This window comes from Rhopalosiphum padi, chromosome 1 (assembly GCF_020882245.1).
Source record: "Rhopalosiphum padi isolate XX-2018 chromosome 1, ASM2088224v1, whole genome shotgun sequence".
In the NCBI taxonomy this organism is placed as follows: domain Eukaryota; kingdom Metazoa; phylum Arthropoda; class Insecta; order Hemiptera; family Aphididae; genus Rhopalosiphum; species Rhopalosiphum padi.
This window is the reverse complement of record NC_083597.1, coordinates 36,038,539-36,058,767: the sequence shown is the minus strand read 5'-3', so window position 1 is coordinate 36,058,767 and position 20,229 is coordinate 36,038,539. Positions and strand designations below refer to the sequence as shown.

The following is a 20,229-nucleotide window of genomic DNA, read 5'->3' as shown; positions in this document are numbered from 1 at the left end:
CGATAAAAGTCGAATGTAACTTGGCCGCAGGCTCATTCGACAACGGACGGCAATCGCATGCGATACACGAATTTTATCCGATCGTACCGCCGGGCTATAAAATAGTTGAAATACCAAAGTATAGCGTGTTATATAAACTGAAAACAAATACGATTGATTTCATTCGAGTTTCGCTGACCGATCAAAACGGGAAGTTAATTAATTTCCGTGGCGAAGCCGTGAATATCAGACTGCTTATAAAAAATGGGTTTGAAATTTAATTTCAATAAATATACTACGGACAATAGTAATGCACTCATTAAAGCCGCAACTGCCAACAGACACACACTACAACACATCAACACCGCCGCCGCTGCCGCCCATAAAAAAGTTAATAGTAATAATATTAAAAAAAAAAAAAATAATAATAATAATAATAATAAAAATAAATCGTTAACACTCGATAATCGAAAATTTTTACGCTTAATCGCAAAAAAGTAGTTATTTTTTTTATCCGTTAATTTTTATTTTACAATATAAACACTATGGATAAATCGTTCTTAGACGTGGGCGGTGCATATGTAAACGAATCGCCTATTCGAGAAATGTTTGTGCATTCTTTTTTACCGTTTTCCACGAGTGCGTTGAATAATGGCGATGAAATCCGTATAGCAATTCAAAACCGTGATGCACATACGTTACCGAGCGATAGTTTTATCTATATTGAGGGTAAAATAACGAAGCCCGATGAACTTAAAACAGAAATAAGTTTAGCGCACAACGGCCTAACGAATTTGTTTAACGAAATGAAATACGAGATCAACTCTACCGAAGTACAACGGGTTAAAAAACCTGGGATAACTAGCGCGATGAAAGGATATTGTTCGTATTCGCCTGCCGACGCGAATATCTTACAAAACGCTGCTTGGGATATCACTGACCACAATGCTAATTTCGTTAAAGACGGCTCGTTCAGTGGATGTATACCGTTAAAGCATGTTTTCGGCTTCTGCGAGGACTACAAGCGAATACTTGTGAATTGTAGCCAACAGTTGATATTGAATAGATCGATGTCGGATTTGAGTTCGTTACATTTTACTAGCGTGATTGGAGGAGACGTGAACACCGAGACGGTTAAGGCCTTGGTGAAAAAAGTCAAAGTACAACTAACGCGAGTGCTATGGAAAATACCTGTTATTAAAGTCGACGATCGGGAGAGATTAAAATTATTGAAAATCGTCGATAGCAAAAAAAATATAAATTGCGCTTTTAGAAATTGGGAGCTTTGCGAGTATCCAAATCTGCCGCAGACGAACAAACACTCTTGGATGGTGAAAACATGTTCACAAGTAGAAAGACCTAGGTGTATAATAATCGCTTTTCTCACGAACTCGCCGGGCACCGTATCAGACGGTTATAACGTTGATTACGATACGTGCTCGTTGACGAACGTTAAAGCATATATTAATTCGGTCGAATACCCGTACGAAGATTTCAACGAAAGTTTCGATAAAAATCTGTTCACGATGTTCTATCAAAATTATGCCGATTTCCAAAAACATTATTACGAACGATTTAACGCTCAACCGTGTCTGACGAGAGAAAAATACAAAGAGTTGGGTCCATTTATCTGCATAGATTGTTCACGCCAAAATGATGACGCCAAAACTTCAAGCATCGATTTACGCGTTGAAATAGAAGCAGCTAATAATTTCCCAGCCAATACAGCAGCCTACTGCTTAATCATACACGATCGCATCGTTCAATACAATCCGTTTACGGGGGAAGTGAGAAAACTATAATACTAATACATATTGTATATTATAATATACCTATATGTATCCATTCATGTTTGTTTTTTGTTTTTTTTTTTTTGTTTTTCTTTAAAATGTACACTATTATTTTATAATAATAATAATAATAATATGTAATATGCGATATACGATATCCAATATTTATAATTAGGTATACTTTATGGATGAATAAACTAATAATATTAATAAATATAATGCGTTTTGTTTTGTTATTTTTTTTCTATAATATAATATAATATTATAATAAAATATAGTAATATTAATAATGTATGATGTATATAAATCGTATTTTATGATAATATGAATAATATATATATACATCACGAACGTTATGTTATGTCACAATATAATCAATGTTTACAATACATATATATATATTATAATGCGTTTAATCAGCTATTTTTCCTATCCTTGACCGACGGGTGAGTGGGAAGCAGCTATACACATCAATAGTTTGTATAAGAGAACACCGTCGATCCATCGATCGTCTTGAGTGAAATGGGCTGTAAAAATAATGCGCGTTGTATTATAATGTATGATATAATAATATATAATAAAGTAATATATAATATTACCCAATCATCGATATCGTCACCGCCGCCGCCGCCGCCGCCGCCGCCGTCACCGTCAGCATCGTTTATACAGTCTTTACCGTTTTCATGCATTTTCTTAAACCAACGCTGAGCGAGTTGTTTGTATGCAAACAATTTTATCTGGTTTGTAAAATTGTTTTCATTTTTTGCGACAATGTTCATTGTAGCCAAATCGTTATGGATATTGTGTACGATTGCGATAATTTCTTCAACGGTCGATGTTTTTTCCACGTGCACATTAGCGTTTAAATATGTTGCGACAAGATCGGTTTGTCCGATCACCGCGTCACGTATAATGTTAGATTTCAATGCAACCGTTTCGTTGATAATCCATTGCATGTCTTGAAGCTTTAGTAGATTTCGTCTACTCAATAATACGCGACATCCTTGTTGGTGATGAGATTCGACTGCCAGCATATTATCGCCGCGATAACTCGTCTTGGACAGTGTAATAGTTTCATCTTTGAGGAAAAGCCTTTCGCGACTTTTAACCGGCGGGTCAGATATTATCGATAGAATATTCCCCATCAACGAGTAAATACGACGTAAAAAATCAGTTGACAAGCATACGAACCGTGATGGTGTTATTATTTGTATTGAAACATTGAAATCATTAGACGGATCGAGTCCGATGTTGATAGACTTGCGGCCGGTAAAGTCTATGGTAAAATTAGATGTATCGATTAAATCGGTTGGTGACTGTGCATTGTGTGGACGCGACATATTTGCATCGGCTAGTTCGACGCCGAGTTGAGTCATTTGTATTAAATTAATAATAAAAAAACGAGATTTAACTTAAAGAACGAAACAAAACACACACTTGTTGAACGTTAAGCAGCTACACTTGCAATGATCTGTGGTTACATATTTTATTCTAACAAGCGTGTCACGATGCGGTTAAATAATTATCTTAGTTAATAGATCGTCCACACCCCCGCGGAACGCGCCAATATCTTTCGAAGTATAAACTAAAATATAAGTATATTATCAATAAAATCTGTATATTAAGCATATTCTATAGTATATATACGTATAGGCGTCCTGATAAACACATTCCATTCCAATGATAAAATAAATATATTTAATTATATATATATATAAAGTATAAACTATACTATTCTAATATATATATATATATTAGATGGGTGGGGAAGCCACGTGCGAGGAATGGCGGTACCCCGTGATATGCATGGGCCGGGAAGTCAGGGCGGGGTAAAAAGTATATACTATACTATATAGGGTATATACATAGTATATGAATAGTATATACTATACTATAAAGAGTATATATATATATAATGGGTGGGCGGTCCGGCGGCGGCGGTCCGGCGGCGGCGGCCGGCCGCAGGCGGTCCGAGGCCGGGGACATCCGCGTGACGTACGTTCTGGGGTTCTGTGACGCACACTGGCCGGGAACTTGGTGTTCTGGGGTTCTGTGACGCGCATAGGCCGGGAACTTGGGGGTTCAGTGACGTACACAGGCCGGGGACTTGGGGGAGGGGACTGGGGTTCTGTGACGCGCACAGGCCGGGAACTTGGGGGTTCAGTGACGTACACAGGCTGGGACTTGGGGGAGGGGGTGGGTTCGGTGACGCGCACAGGCCGGGAACTTGGGGGTTCAGTGACGTACACAGGCCGGGGACTTGGGGGAGGGGACTGGGGTTCTGTGACGCGCACAGGCCGGGAACTTGGGGGTTCAGTGACGTACACAGGCTGGGACTTGGGGGAGGGGGTGGGTTCGGTGACGTAAACAGGCCGGGGACTTGGGGGAGGGGACTGGGGTTCTGTGACGCGCATAGGCCGGGAACTTGGGGGAGGGGGAACGTTTAGGGTTCACAGAGCGGGGTTTAGGGTTCACAGAGGAGGGCGGGATGGTGAAGCGGAGAGGGGCCAGAACCGGCCATTTCATACTACTAGAGTTAATTAATTATTTTATAGATATTGTATTTATTATACGTATTATAATAACTACCTATAAACGTTGCAAATGTTGAGCATCGCCCTTTTCTCGACAAACTTCGAACGGGAAATTTTTTAATTTATAGTTTACCTATCATCTCCACATTATTATGCACATTCGTATAATATTCGGTAAAGAAAAGCTTGTACTTACATGAAAAAAAGGAAAAAAAAATGTTTTAACTGTTTTAGATTGAGTAATTATTGAAACAAAAATTATTATAATACTTATAAAGACAGTTTTTGCGTAATAAGCGTCGAGTGATGACGAACAGTAAGTTGTCAATATTGAACACGAAACATGTTCTATGTATAGGTGTATTATACAGTGCGTATTAATGACCCCCACTGAAATATAATAGGCAGTCATTATTTCCAAAATATCATTAAATATAAAAATAAAATATTATATAATTTTTGGAGATTTTTTGTCTAGAGTTGAGCCAAAATCGTTTGTCCCGTTTTGTTTTATTTATGATATTTGTTACCCTAACCTAAGGCTTTAATACACCACTGGATACAGAAATTATAGGTCGCAAATACACTATTGAATCGATGACGTTCTCTTTGATGACTTAAGATTTTGAACTCCGGATGAAGTCCTCGAATACCCCCGAGGGCTCTTGTACTTACATAATACACGATGTTCATAATAATTGACACACAGCACACAATATTATTATGATACTAATACAATATAAGTACATCGCTCTAACCGCACGTCCGCCGACTGCGTTCACGCTACAACTATCTCTCTTATACTACAACGTATCTCCACGGTTCACCGCACGCACAATATTATAATACATATATGACATAATGTATGTATTATTAGACCTTCTATGTTATAATCTATCTCGTTGCACTTTACCGTTTTAATTTTCAATCGTTCCGATCGTGTATAGGCGTATTACATTAACACGATAGTATATCTACCAACCTCCAAACAACTGAACCCGAGGAATTAAAGTAATAATTATGGACATATATATTATAATAACGCCTATATATATATATAGTTATATTATACAATAATAATATTAAACGGTATACCGACGTATGAGGTGGTGGTAACCGCGGTTTGTCCCGATGTCGATGACGAAAACGAGTATATTCTTGCGCGGATAGCATAGAGTGTAAGCTCGACGAATCTCCTACCGGCACTGTGAAGTCGTACATATTAATATCAGTCCCGCTGCAGCGTGTATAATAATAAAACTGTCTATACGCGGCGGCACGGTGGCGCATACGGATACCTGTTGTACTCTCGCGTATAATAACCATCGAAATATTTCGAAATTCCGTCGTGCCAGTCATGCGTATACGCACTATCGTGTTAAACTGATCGTACCGAAATGTCGCGGTCGTTCAAAACGGCGACGTCGCGCGTCGTCGCATGACATAATAATTAAAATCTAAATAAATAGAAAAAGAAGAAGAAAACGAAGAAATTTAGTGGAAAAAAAAATTAACAACGTATATAATATAATATTATATAAATATATAATAAACCCGACGGCGCATAAATTACAAGCCGTGTGGAGGGGAGGGGAGGGGAACCGGTTTTAATTTCACCTATCTCTGTGACGGCGGCGGCGGCGGATGATACAGATTGTTTTCGATATATATTTTTCCTGCACACACTCCCCTGTACACCACCGCGTGCGCAGTGTGTCAAAACGATTCTCACCACCGCTGCATATTTTAATAATATGCTCTTTTTCCGTATACACCTATCCGTATAGGAATGCTGCCGGCCCGCGCTCGTGTATATACGTGTATACGTGTGTGTGTATAGATCGTGATCTAATTTACGACCCGGTCGAATCGACCGAAATGCCATATCCAATTATCTGGCGCGGTTTTGCGGTGTGCGCATGTGTGTGTACGTATAAGAAATTCGCAAACCGACACACACACACAGAGACGCGCGCGCACGCGTTGTATATAATATTATAACAAGACCTCCTCCTCCACTCGAACGTGAACTCGTTACTATCGGAGCATTATAATATGTGCCCCGAGTGCGAGAGGTACCACCTATATACACACGCATATATATATATATTATGTGTGTGTGTATGTACACGCTCGTGGCGTTTATTATAAATATATGCACAAATCGTTGCCGCCGGCGTAACACAATAATTGAAGAACGGAGCTTGTACGCCGTGCAAGGGATTGCGGCCGGGCGCGCGCTCGCCGATGGAAATCTGTAGAGAGATTCGGAATCGTAACGAATTTCGCACGACATTTACCCGCCCGCGCCGCCGCCCGAGAGACGCGATCCGTTTTATTTATTTATTTTATTTTTCGTAACGTTATCCCAGTCGTACGCCAAACACGTCGATCGAACGACCGATACCGATTTTACAAAGCGCGCGTATTATTATTATTATTAGGTATATTATATGCCTATACGCGGCGCGCGCACCTCCCGTCCGTCTGTATAGTGCCTATATATTATTATAATAATATTCCACTACACGTGTTACCTGTGAATTATATCGCGGTCGTTATTCGCACACACGATTCGTCTCGTGTGGACACTGCGCGTTTTCTTTTCGATCAATTATAAGCCGTAACCGGTGACAATATATAGCAGTTGTATTAGTCGCACAGCGACGATTGCGCCCGCGTAGTACTATACGAATTTCGTACTTACATAACGGTGTATATAGGCACAATGCGTACCAGACAATATGTCTGCATAATAATTATTAAATTATGATTCGTCGTCCGTCGTCGCCGTCGCTTTTCAAGCGGTTTTGATTAACACTATAGTATAATTAGTCAGATGTGAAGAACAAAATGTATATACCGTGCAGGATCTGTTAGAAATAAGGGCGCCAATCAGTTTCAAAAAGTCTACCGACAATGTCCATAACACGTCTATTTAAATCCTGTTGCAGGATATGTTTTAAAAAGTTGTGTTAACGATGTCATGCCAACTCTACGTCTTTCGTTATACACAGACCTTGCATCAATATTATTGCCGAATTAGGAAGCAGAATGTTCGATTTGTAAATCGTCAGCGACACCATAAAACGTATAGATATATATTATTCCGCTTAAAGGGCTTTTAGAACGCTATAATATAGGTAGCATATTATGCTTTTTGAGTTCGCGAACTCGAAATTTTACGTTACCTAGATATATACACTGCTTAATATATACTGTATATATTATACTGCAGAACAACGGAGTATTTAGGAACGATGAAAAATTGGTTTGGTAAATTGCAGTCGCGGTAATAATCTCCTAACCGGTAATTTGTTACCACGATGTTTATGACTACGAATATTTTTTAAGATATTATCATAGAAACTGTATTATCCTAAGTGAGATACAATGTTGTACAAGACGGCATACTAAATTGTACTTTGCATATTTTTACATAATATTCTAGACATTTCGGATAGATTTATTCACCTATTTGCGTATACCTATTCTTATTTTTAATAACCACTTGTACACGCGTTTTCCGTGACATCGGTCATTACAACTGTCATTGACAAAACGTCCATTGTATTTATAGACATGAATAGTTTGGAAATAGTATAATACGAAAAAAAAGTAGATCGATAGTTGTTTTCCAATTACTAATCAATAGCGTTTTCTTGTCTGGAATCCCATCCGGTTAAATTTAAATGCTTATAGGTACACAGAAAATATTCAGAGAATCTAAAGAAGGATTTTTAACAAGAAAATGTCTAGTAGATATATATAATATAGAATTTGCGTTTAATAGGTCATTATAATTTTACAAACACGTTAGATATAATAAGTGCGTATGCAAATTTGTATATTTTATCATAAATGGTTTTCGTAACGTTTAGTGTTTATACCTATATACATATATATGCAGTTTACGTTCAACATTGTATAATATTGAAAAAATATAAAATTAAATAATGCATTAGTTATATGCACTGCTTCTATACGTTATTAGTGTAACATCATATTGAATTTATAAAAAATGAGTAGGTATTACATACAATATCATTTTAAAAACGAGTATAAACGCGTTCATAATATGTGCTATATATGTTTAATTATAAGTAAGACAATTAAATGAACCGATATTGTGTACGATTAACTATTGCAGCATTGCATTTTTATATTATAATATATTATGCCGCATACCTATAAAACTATATTGTATAGTCCGTAAAATACGCGATTCTATAAATTATTATATAATATAGCTGATATATCTAGGAAAAATAAATATACACACATCTACCTATAATATTTTGATGATTAATAACGTAAATATACGAGAGAAGTTCTTAAATAATCATAATTTACTAACTTATTTTACTTATTTATTAAAATATTATACGAGAAACGTCGAGTATTATTTATTTTTTTACTTAAATTGAATATATAAACTGGACGAAAACCTTATTATAAAAATATACGAAGCGGCAATCCTTTCACCATGAGGTAATTTCATTTAAAAATCCTGATGAATTTATGTCTAGACACCGAGACGTCAACATTTTAACAAGTGGATCCTAATTATGTCTATTCACCTAAATAATACTAACGGTGATGTTTTACCAAAAACAAAAAACCACATACACATCATACATACATATATATATATACATATTATATAAGAACCACACGTCGTTCAGCACACACACGGTGTAACAACAATATTATAATAAAATAATAATAATAATGTAAGCCACGCTTGGAGACTTTAATATTCACAACTCTGTTTACCTATATATATAATATGTCGACAATCGCGCATAAAGTCTTGTCAGTACGGAATCGCTTCAAAATTGCGGATTCATAGATAAATTATAAAAAAAATAGATTTCTGTTGCAATCGAACCTCTACAAACGTACACAATAACCAATATATATATCGATGTGAAATATTTATAAGAACTAGAACACATCTAAATAATATCTGATAATGAGAAAGATACAGTTTTCATTTCATCGTTTGATGAATGCGTATCGTTAATAGTGCAAAACGAGCATGATTAAATTATATATAAATTACATTACCTATACTTACACAGACATATCGTTTGTTGATAGAGCGGATGTGCAGCGTGCACGGATAAAAAGAAAAACAAAAGGTCGTTTATATATTATTATATTATTGCGCCCGTATTTAGGCACCAGGTATACGTTGTACCGCGACAGGGATGAATGATGATGTCGAAAAGGTACCTAATTAAGAAAGGATTAAATCAGTTTAAATATATAGATAGTGTGTATATATATATAAGTAAGATGAGGGTTTTTAATCTACGTGCTTCTAGTGCTATTGAACGGACCTTCGATTAAAAAAAAATTAAATTAAAAAACGTCCGTAATGAGTTTCTGTGGGCTAATTAATAAATACGAAAAATTAAAAAAAAATTTGACGGTTTTTTTTCGAACGATTGGGTAACAATCACACATCTGATACCTAAAACGCGCATCATTATCCTCGTGTAATTAAGACGTTTTACATACGAGGCAGACAAGCGTATATTACTTATCAATGCACTGAGCGAACTGTTACGACTGCACCTGCAGGTATAAAATAATATAGTGTTTCTCGGTGTAATTTCTGGACCTATACCTATGTTAATGTTATAATAATATGTTTTATAAACACGGGCATCGATTAAATCTAATCTCGTTTTAATTATAATCGCGATTGAATAATTTGTAAAATGTAATAACGTTTTATTCTTATGTTTTTCTCCTTAGATATATATAGTACTGAACGTTACGTTTTTCAAGGTTAACCGGAGCAGCAAATGGGTAACAGCTATATATATATATATATATATATATATATATATATAGTACAAGTATGGAGGTATATACGTTTACATAATTCCGTCAATTCATCTCATTTTTTTACTCATATTATTTACGTTGTTACTGACACGCGCGCGCGGAAAGCTGTCTGCTAGAGACTATATTACATAGATGTAGTTATAATTGCGGTCGCTTATGAATAATTTCGATCAAATGTCGAGATTACAGGTAGAGGACGAGTGGTCGACGGATAAAGTTTCCGTATATATATATTTTTTTTTTAAATAGCGTATTATATAAATAAATATATATGTATATATATACGTACACTGTAACAATATAACATGTATACAACATGTTATACGCACAGTGGAGCATTATACCAATTAAGTATATTTAAGTACAGGCCCCGGTCAAGAGCAACACATTTTAGAGGCGTCGACAGTTAAGTGGTTTAAAATTAATATTTGACGTGATTTTTCGTATCTATATATATGTTCCAGCTGTAAGTTTATATTAAATTTGAATTAATTGTAAATGTTTTCCAAGAAGGAAAAAATTAAACATTATACCTACATTTTCATCCCGTATCAAAAATGTGTGTTAAATGATGAATGCGCATCTCGCAAGTATATGCACCAATGCTGTTGCTACAGTGTGTCTCAGCTTATCCACCCCCCGTGATGATAATAGGATAATTTTAACTTAATATTTAAATTTTTGACGGTTGGCAATGAAGTTGATACCTCTGAATAACTAGTAGTAATTAATTTTAAGGTCCCAAATTTTAGCTTCTTGGACCGTTTACATTTCACTATTCTTTATAGCAATTGTAATTATTTAACCAATCACCCTAATTGTGAAACTGGTCAACGAGGAGGATCTTTATCTTTTTTAGTTTTTTTGGGTAGTTAATACAATAAATATTATATATTTTTTATAAATATTTAATGTATGCTATTCTATGCATGTTATATTAATATAATGTCCGAACTTTATATACATCATGTAAATGGATGGGATCCTTGCGTATTTAAAAATAAATAAATAAATAGAATTAATTAATAGGATTTTTATCGGTTGTGGATGAATAGTGTTGGTTTTAATTTAGTGAATAGTGGATGTTGTTGGCCTATATCATGTAGTCCAAGTATATGACGCATAATACAATTATGCGATTTTTTCTTTGTATAGAGCTTATATATATATATATAAACATATAGTCATTACTCATTAATCAGCCTATTAGTCATTAAATAAGTTGAACGTAATAACATATATATAGGTGAACGTCTAATATTATTATATAAGTATTTTATAAGGTTGTAGTTTATATTATTCTATTTTATTTATTAGTAAAATAATCTTTATCATTTTAACTGTATAACCTTTTGTATTGTTTAACTTCAAATCAGTTGGCTTGAAACATTTATATTTTGTTGCCGACAGCAATTGCATGGCTCAGTAGCAGCTAAAACGAAAAAAACACTACTGTTTTACTGTTAGTGAAATAAAAATATATGATTTAAAATTTGTTGAAAACTGAAAGACATAGGTTAATTTGCATAAAAATAAAATAAAATAATAAAGTACCTATGCATTAATATAATATGTTAGACTACAATATGTATACTATAATCACCCCGTCTCTACACGTTTTCAACCATTTATATCTACCGTGTGTTTCGAATAGCCGCGGCGAGACATGCAGAGTGAGTGAGTGAATCGAAACAAAAGAAGTTATATATTATATTGAACGATTTGTGTCGCATCCAAATAATAAGAACCATCTATAGATCAGTGCGGATGATATGATATACACATCTATAATATATATATATTTATTTATTATCAGCGTGTGTGTGTGCGGACGACAAGATTTGGGCGAAAGGTCTTTAAACTTATCATAATATTTAATAGTGTCTATATTATATCCGTGCGGGAAAAGAAGAAACAAATGAAAAGTCGAAATACGGAGAGCAAAGTATATTGTAACAATATAATAATAATATGCATAGGTGTATATAGACGGATTTAGATTTTAGACAATCGATTACACACACACGCAGATCAGGGAGCAGATGTTGCGCTTTTGTGCGTTATTGTTCGTCTACCGGCGGTACAAAGAGAGCAACAGTTTGTGCGAGGGGGGGAGGAATGCGTATAGATAGCAGTAGGTACTGTATTACTGTATATACTACAGGCATCTATACAAGTCTGACTGACTGACTGCGCGGCGCGCGCGTACGAAACGAGATCAAAAGATTGTGCAATGATAATAATTATAATAATAATAATAAAAATAAAAATAAAAACCAGACGTGAATGAGAATCGACCGGCTGACTACCTGTGTGTGTGTGCATGTGTGTGTGCGAGTGTATTGTCGTCGTGTTAACACGATTATTGGATGTAAATTAGTTATCTGCGAGCGCGCGCGAGGATATTCCGACAAAACTATACCACCCGAGGCACCGATCTACATTTTATATAATATATTATAATGTATAAAAGCCGGTCGAGTCTCGCGCGCACCAGCTCTCTTCTTTATTATTTTTTTGTGTTATTATTATTATTTCTTTTATCGCGCCACGGGGGACGCGCGCTTCCACCCACACACGAGAGAGCCGGTGAGACAGTACCGCACGCCGAAATCGTGTAGTGAATATATATCATATATATATATATACTACACGAGATGCATATATATATATATATATGCATATAAAAACGTAATATCATACTAGCTATACCATTATTGTGTTATACCTGGTTACTCGGGCCGGGTCCAACGACCGCCCGTGGAAAAGCGAAGAAACTGACACTGTACAAAAGTTTTTGGAGTTTCATATAGGTACTTGCAGTACCTATACTTGTTATTAGCCGTTATAGCTTTTAGCCATTACCACTGCCATTTGAGAAACTATTGCGAGATGTTTGAAAGAAGTGCTAAGTATCTTTAGATTTAATTCAAGTGCCCACAAATGGCAGTTTTAACATGTTAAAAACTAAGACATTTTCTCCTTTTATATCTATATAATAATTCGCATTATTTTATCCGTTGTGATATTAAAATAGTATACCTACATAGTGTCTGCTTTATGCAAATCTACAATATTTATTAGTAATTATATGAATATAAACTGTTAAGAGTTTTTTGAATCAATATAATAATAAGCAGCAAACATTATTGTATTTCATAAAAAGGAATATGATATTTTAATAAGCTATGTATAATGTAGGTATATTATCTACATTTTCGGAACGAGTAAATCATTGATATATAATATGGTTGTCCACTGCGATCATTAAACGTAAATTCAAGATGACAAAGTGATCGACTAACATTATAATATGTGTATTATAAGAGTACCGAAAAACACGGCTCATTCGAGGGATTGCTTAAAATATATTTAATAAATATATAATAATAATAATTTAAAACGTTACCAAAAATGATTTCATTGGAATTCGAAAAACCGAGACAAAACCTCTGAAAAGGGCTAAAGTATATTTTATATACTTAACAACCAGATGGTTTATAAACAACTGTGTGGTATGCGCTGCAGCGATTGGTGTCGAATGCTTATTTATATAATTCTATACACAATATATATTTGAATAACTATTTAATTTATGTATTAAATTAAATTAATACTTATTTTGATATTATATAATATTTTTTTTAATGATTAAAATAATTTTTAAGGATTTATTGTCAAATGGGTAAACGGACCAACTTTTCAAAAAATAGCTCGTAATTTAATAACGTATAAGTAAACACAAAATCAACTGTGAAATTTCGTAATGTTAATAATTTAAAATATCAATTATTAAAAATTTTGAATAATTGCTTATTCCTTATATTCCATCACTTAAGGTCACCGAGTCTAATCTAACTACCGCCACTTCAATATCGATCGGGATATTTGAATTCGACAAAACCATCGGGACGACAGCAGTTCAATCTTAATTTCAGATGGAATCACTAAAATAGTAAAATATTTTGTGATTAACTATAAAGTACCGCCTGTAGATCAACGAAGATTTTCTCGTCGATTTCGGTCAAGCAAATCTCGAACGAAACCATCAAAGCGGTATGGTAATTCAATTTCGTCTTCAGATAGAATCACAGCATTCACAGCAATATTTATAGTTATTTAGCATGGATGTATAATGCTTCGTCAACGGACCATATTTTTACATGATTATTCATAAATATTTTTTATGTATTAATATTTAAATATTAATTTAACTACAAATTATGATTGCACATATGATAATTAGGTACTATAAAACTAACCATTGTCGAAGTTTGAATCGAACGCACACCAATTTCTTCTCTGCCAGGTGAACTTATAATATATAGTTCTACACATCCTCACCACTGTTCACTCGACTACGTTTCCAAGTAAAGTTATATGTACATTTTATTTAATTCATTCTGCTTTTTGAATTTATACTTTTGATTTCATTAGTTTGGCTTGTTCTAATAAATCGAGGCCTGTTTAGCTGATATGTTGCAGGTGCAATCTGAACTGAATTATATTATTATATGATACATAATGATTGCAATCATATGTCAATTCATTGTTAGGTAATGATGGAGTCTCATTAATAAATAAGTAATGATAACTGTTCGTTTTATAGTTTTTCATAATATTACATATTTGTAAGATATCTATGTTTTAGTTGCTGTAATAGTGATTAAAGTATTTTACTTCACTATTTTGAACATTTTGTGTGTTTTTTATGTAATCTACATATTTACATATTTCGGGGTCAAATCAATATTTTGAGTATGGAGAATTTTATTAAGATTTACTATATAACTGGAAATTGAAGAATTCCACATGAGTGAGACAAATGGTAATGAGAGAGGTCACAATAGTAGAATGTTTTAAAAAAGGTATAATTTAATGGTCCATTGATGTATTTTAGTATTTTATATATTTGAATTAAAAAATTGATATCCAATGTATTTACAAATAAAATTATATATTACTGCTTGAATAAATGGGTCTCTAATACAGCGTTTCCTAAAGTGTGGTCCGTGGAACTTTAAGGTTCCGCCAAATGTATGTGATTATTGAGAAAATGATTTTATATTATATTTGGATTATTTATATTATTAAAAACTATCATTTTGTATTATTTAAAAAAAAGTAGTTCCACGAGGCACAAACTATTTCTCAAGGGTGCCGTGGTCATAAAAGTTTTGGAACCGCTGCTTTAATAATTACAAATAATTTTAGCGCTCCTCTACATTATATTATTATTTCATCAGTAATTGCACCAATGCTACAGTGTGTATTCGTCACTGGGCCAATATTATTCTTCGATGGCGTTTGTTGTTTATACACAGTAAACAATAATTTTGAGTGGAAAAGATAATGATATAAAAAAAAATAATAATAATTTTTCAACAGTCTTTAGACGTTTCGTACGTCTGTATACTGTATGTATATTGTATACATAGACAAATCGATTGATTTATGGGCTTCCATCGTATAATAAACGTTTGGAAATGTCAAGGTTGCCATTGAGATGCTGATGCATATTACCTGTTAAAATTTAAATATTAGTGTATATACTACTGCGGTACACTTATACACCAAATATCGTATGACGACTTAACCATGGTATTACGTATTATACCTATCTATACATTATTACAGTGTATAGCGTTGAGGTCGCAGTATTATGTGGAGCACTTAAACAAATCGTGGGATCAGGACTCGGGGTATACCCCCCGGTGATTAAGACGAAAGCTATATGGTTGCGCGCTATACAACAGACCCGGTCTGGTCGTAAAATCATTAAATCGATGCATACCTACTTATAATCTATAATACTCATCATTGGTACTATATATAATATATATTATATCTGTCTCAGCAGCGGAAAGGACACGAGAAATATGATGTAGACGAACACTGAACCAGGCACAAGAGGTTTTTTTTCATTAAAAATGATTAAACAACTCGGACGTTTTTCGTAAGTCGTAAACCAAATGTTTGCCGAATACAATAATATCACACTCAAGCGTTCAAGAATATATTATATACCTATATATACGTACAAGACTATATGTCTCGAATAAAAAAAAAATAATAATATAATATCATATTATTATTATTATAAATATGATTATATATTGGTCGATTGAATTTATCGTTTTAATTCGATTTAATATTCAATTTCATACGTCATACACATACGCGATGGCGGCGGATGGGTTATAATGTATAAATATATGACAGCGACCTTCGGGTGAACATCGTATATTTGAATAAATATTTACACGGCGTCTCTCGCACGTGTACGCAATATTGGGGGAAAAAAATTAATTTATATTTCGAATCGATTTTGCCGGGCTTCGAAATTAATTCATAATTTATTTCCGCCGCGGCGGCGGCGGTGATAATAATATTAATAATAATATATTATATACACATTATAATATTATGGGCGTACAACACCCCCGTGGTGTTCGGTCATTGCACGAATGCACAGCTTTCGAAGCTAAATAATAATAACGTATTAATTTAAAAACGGAATATAATTTGTACGAAATTCGGACAGAAAGCGGAAGTCCAAACTGGCGTGTACACGGGCAGAGATTATGCGTATTAAAAAACGTAAAAAAAAACCCAACCACCCGTCGTCGTCTCATCGTGTCATCGCAAAATAATATATAATATATAGGTACACGTTATTATTATTATTATTATTATTAATAATGCCACGTAGGTATTTAATATATCGTATATTGCGTATATTGTATAGATGCGATGCCGTTTCCGCGGAGCGTCGTTTAATAAATACCCTCGTCACGGTGGCGGAGGCGGCAGACTAGAGATGATGTGCACACGGACGCATACCTATGCCGTTGCAGTACATACAAATAATAAATATAGGTAATAATGTAGGTAATGTACCTGCAAGTTACGCGTGTGTCGTTAACTATATCGCTCGATGGTCATCGTCTGCGCATATAGTGTGTGCATTTGTGTGATGATATATATATATATATATATATATATATACACAATTTATTATACTTGTGTTAACTAGTTTACTCTCGTATACTCGTTTTATGTGTTATTCTTATACGTCTCAAACCCCTTTGCGGGCGTGTGCACGTTCCGCGAGCGGCTAATTATTGCGATTTGTAGAATTAATAACCGTCGCGTACGTCCGCCGCGCGACATGTCGTACACAATAACGCAAGGTATATATTATATATATATATATATATATATAGCCGTATTTATAGGTAAAGTATACGTATATACTATCTGTATATATACATATACACATACAGGGCGATATATATCAGTTAACAGTGAACGTGGCTAATCATTTATCCGGTTTTTACGCACAGAGCGCATGTGACACGTCATGCTATACGTTTATGAAAAATATTTAAGTCCGTGTAGAGGTATACACGAAAACTGTACAGTGAGCTATTATATTATTATATACGTATACTATTAGTAATTAGTGTGCACGAATTTCGATAAAAAAAAATTAATATAAACGGGCAAAGTTAGTATAGCACTAGTGTACAGTAAGGCGTACAATGTACTTATACCCTGTCGAGTGTGTCATTGAGTAGTCGGGCATTGCAATGAATGTATTAATTTTGAATTTATTAAAATAATAATAAATCTTCGCAGACGAGCGAACTGTAACTGAGCGACGCATCGGTTGGCCAGCTATAAGTACCTATATTTTATGCACTATGCCCATATATTTCTATTGGTATATTTAAGTAATTTATTTTACAATTAGTATAGTACCGTAAGCTGAATCTTATTTCATTTTTGCATTTGAAAAATTCATTGAGTAAATAAAATATAATAATATACGTTAAGAATTTCAAGTACTCGTGAATCATAATTTTGAATTATATCATAATAACTAAAATGTATCGTTTAAATATTTAATTTCGACCATATTCTAAAATAAAATGTCTAATGTTTATAATAGAAATTGTGTTGATGGATTTTAAATATTTTTGATAACAGTATAAAAATATACTTATGATAAGCCTTGTATTCAATTTCCAATCTTTAACTATAGTCTATAGAAATTGAACATTTTACAAATTTTCGTCTACAAAATGATTTACTAATTTTTGTGATGTTGACGGATTTTGTTATAATTTGAATTTCAAATGCGTATTATATTGTATCGTGCCTATATACATATTATATTTATATTTTTAAATAGCTATATAATATATTATAATATATATATAAAATTTATGAGAAACCTTGAATACAATTTTCAAGCTTTTTGACCAGATAAAAAATTTATTAAGAAAATAAATTAAAATTCTTTTTTTTTTCTTTTCCTATAGTTATTTAGAAAAGGAATATAGATGTTTTAATTTTTACCACCTAAGTACTGTGTCTTGACGTTTGACACAAAAGTACATACTCACACATCAATATAAAATACTAAAATCAATTCCGTTCAGAATCTAAAATGCACTAAAACAAAATTTAATAAGTCCTATTAATATTTATTCTAGATTATAATAATATATTCGTATTTAGATTTATGTCGACGTATAACGCGCACTTCGAATTTATTTTGTGTTATTTTTCATTTAATAAGTAAGTAATATTTCGTTAAGAAAGTTTTCGTTCCAACATCACATAAAAAGATTTTTTATCCAAGAGAAAATTTAGGTATAAAAAATAATTACTGTGTGTCTGCATTTTAAAATAAATTTATGTTAGACAGTAAACTTGGCTATATCGCACTATCGTCACACTACTCCGTAGTCCATACCCTATATACTAGTATTATATTAATCCATTATACATACAGTATAGAATATTATATATATATATATATACCGCAGTGGAAGAATCATCAGAATTCTTATATATAGGCAGACAACATGACATGTACCGCGTTTGTGTCTTTACTTCAATATATTTTTTAAAAACAATAAAAAACAATAATAATAATATTATAACCTATGACGTATAATATGTGATCCACGGCTGCACAATATAATAATTATATTCGGGCGGTGGTGACACGGTGGGCACCTACGAGAGAATTTATGACAAATTAACGTCACGTGTCTATGAGGTGTCCCTGCAGGGTCCTCTCGCGGGTGCTTATAAAAATATTATTATTATATTATCAACCACTGTAATGCGACGATTTTTTACAGAATAGCAGAATAACGCCACAAATCAACAGTGTTACTAAAATATTGCATCTTGCATCGGAACATGGGATAAAAAAAAATCGTGTCATCGTTTTCTCTGCATCGGTTGGCAAACGCATCGTAATATTATATTCATGTTTAATAAAATTATAATTAACATACGAATAATAATGCTCTAATAGTACTTTTTTTTACATAATATCGTACACTAAATATGATGTTGAAATTTATTGAGATTTTGCAAACCCCGCGAAACAGGGTGGTGCAGTGTGGGTGGTAATTGTTTATCTTCGTTATTTTAATCATATATATGTTTATATATACGCGATCGAATATATTTGCCGATTTGTCGACTTCAGCGGTTCTATACGTGGCGAGTTGTTTGTATCTATAACATATAAACATAAAACATACCGCCTTACTATAATAATATAATGTATATCAATACGGATTTTATGAAATCGCGGGATGCACCGCGGTATATTATCTGTAGTCTGTACTATGCGGCCGCCGGCGATATCTCCACATGTTTTTCAGGCCAGTGAATTTCAAAACGTATTCGCCATTTCATTAAGATAAATGTTTGATCGTCGAAAGAACTGATGATGATAATAATAACATATACGAGCACATGGTGTGAATATTATAATAGTAACACGCAGTATTTCGGTATCCGGGAAGTGTATATAATAATATTATATTATATTATATACGCGCGTGAATGGAAAGTTGTCCGTGCGTTAATATAAAAGTCGTTCCTGACGTTATATTATACGCCTGACTGATATGACCTGATATTGATGGCCGATACTTAGTGTGTTACGCAATTTAGGCTTTTCCGAAAATCTATTTTCGTGTTTATAATATAATTAATCATCGAAAAAACGGCGCACATACAATTTTTTTACCTTT

The 20,229-nt window shown here is 33.6% G+C and overlaps 3 protein-coding genes across 3 annotated transcripts; 1 reads left to right on the top strand and 2 right to left on the bottom strand.

Moving 5' to 3' along the window:
* The first annotated feature begins 524 nt into the window (after window positions 1–524).
* On the top strand, window positions 525–1,781 carry LOC132925585 (uncharacterized). The gene is made up of 2 exons (XM_060989974.1): window positions 525–1,150; window positions 1,253–1,781. The coding sequence occupies exons 1-2, from the start codon at window positions 525–527 to the stop codon at window positions 1,779–1,781; spliced, it is 1,155 nt and encodes a 384-aa protein (XP_060845957.1).
* Window positions 1,782–1,998: 217 nt separating this feature from the next.
* LOC132932470 (uncharacterized) lies at window positions 1,999–3,377 on the bottom strand. The gene is made up of 2 exons (XM_060998858.1): window positions 2,369–3,377; window positions 1,999–2,296 (listed from the first exon to the last, which is right to left on the bottom strand). The coding sequence occupies exons 1-2, from the start codon at window positions 3,143–3,145 to the stop codon at window positions 2,240–2,242; spliced, it is 834 nt and encodes a 277-aa protein (XP_060854841.1). The 5' UTR covers window positions 3,146–3,377; the 3' UTR covers window positions 1,999–2,239.
* Window positions 3,284–4,183, bottom strand: LOC132925573 (apidaecins type 73-like). Its single transcript, XM_060989965.1, has 2 exons — window positions 3,769–4,183; window positions 3,284–3,354 (listed from the first exon to the last, which is right to left on the bottom strand). Exons 1-2 carry the CDS (start codon window positions 4,181–4,183, stop codon window positions 3,284–3,286), a joined length of 486 nt encoding a protein of 161 aa, XP_060845948.1.
* Between the last annotated feature and the right edge of the window lie 16,046 nt (window positions 4,184–20,229).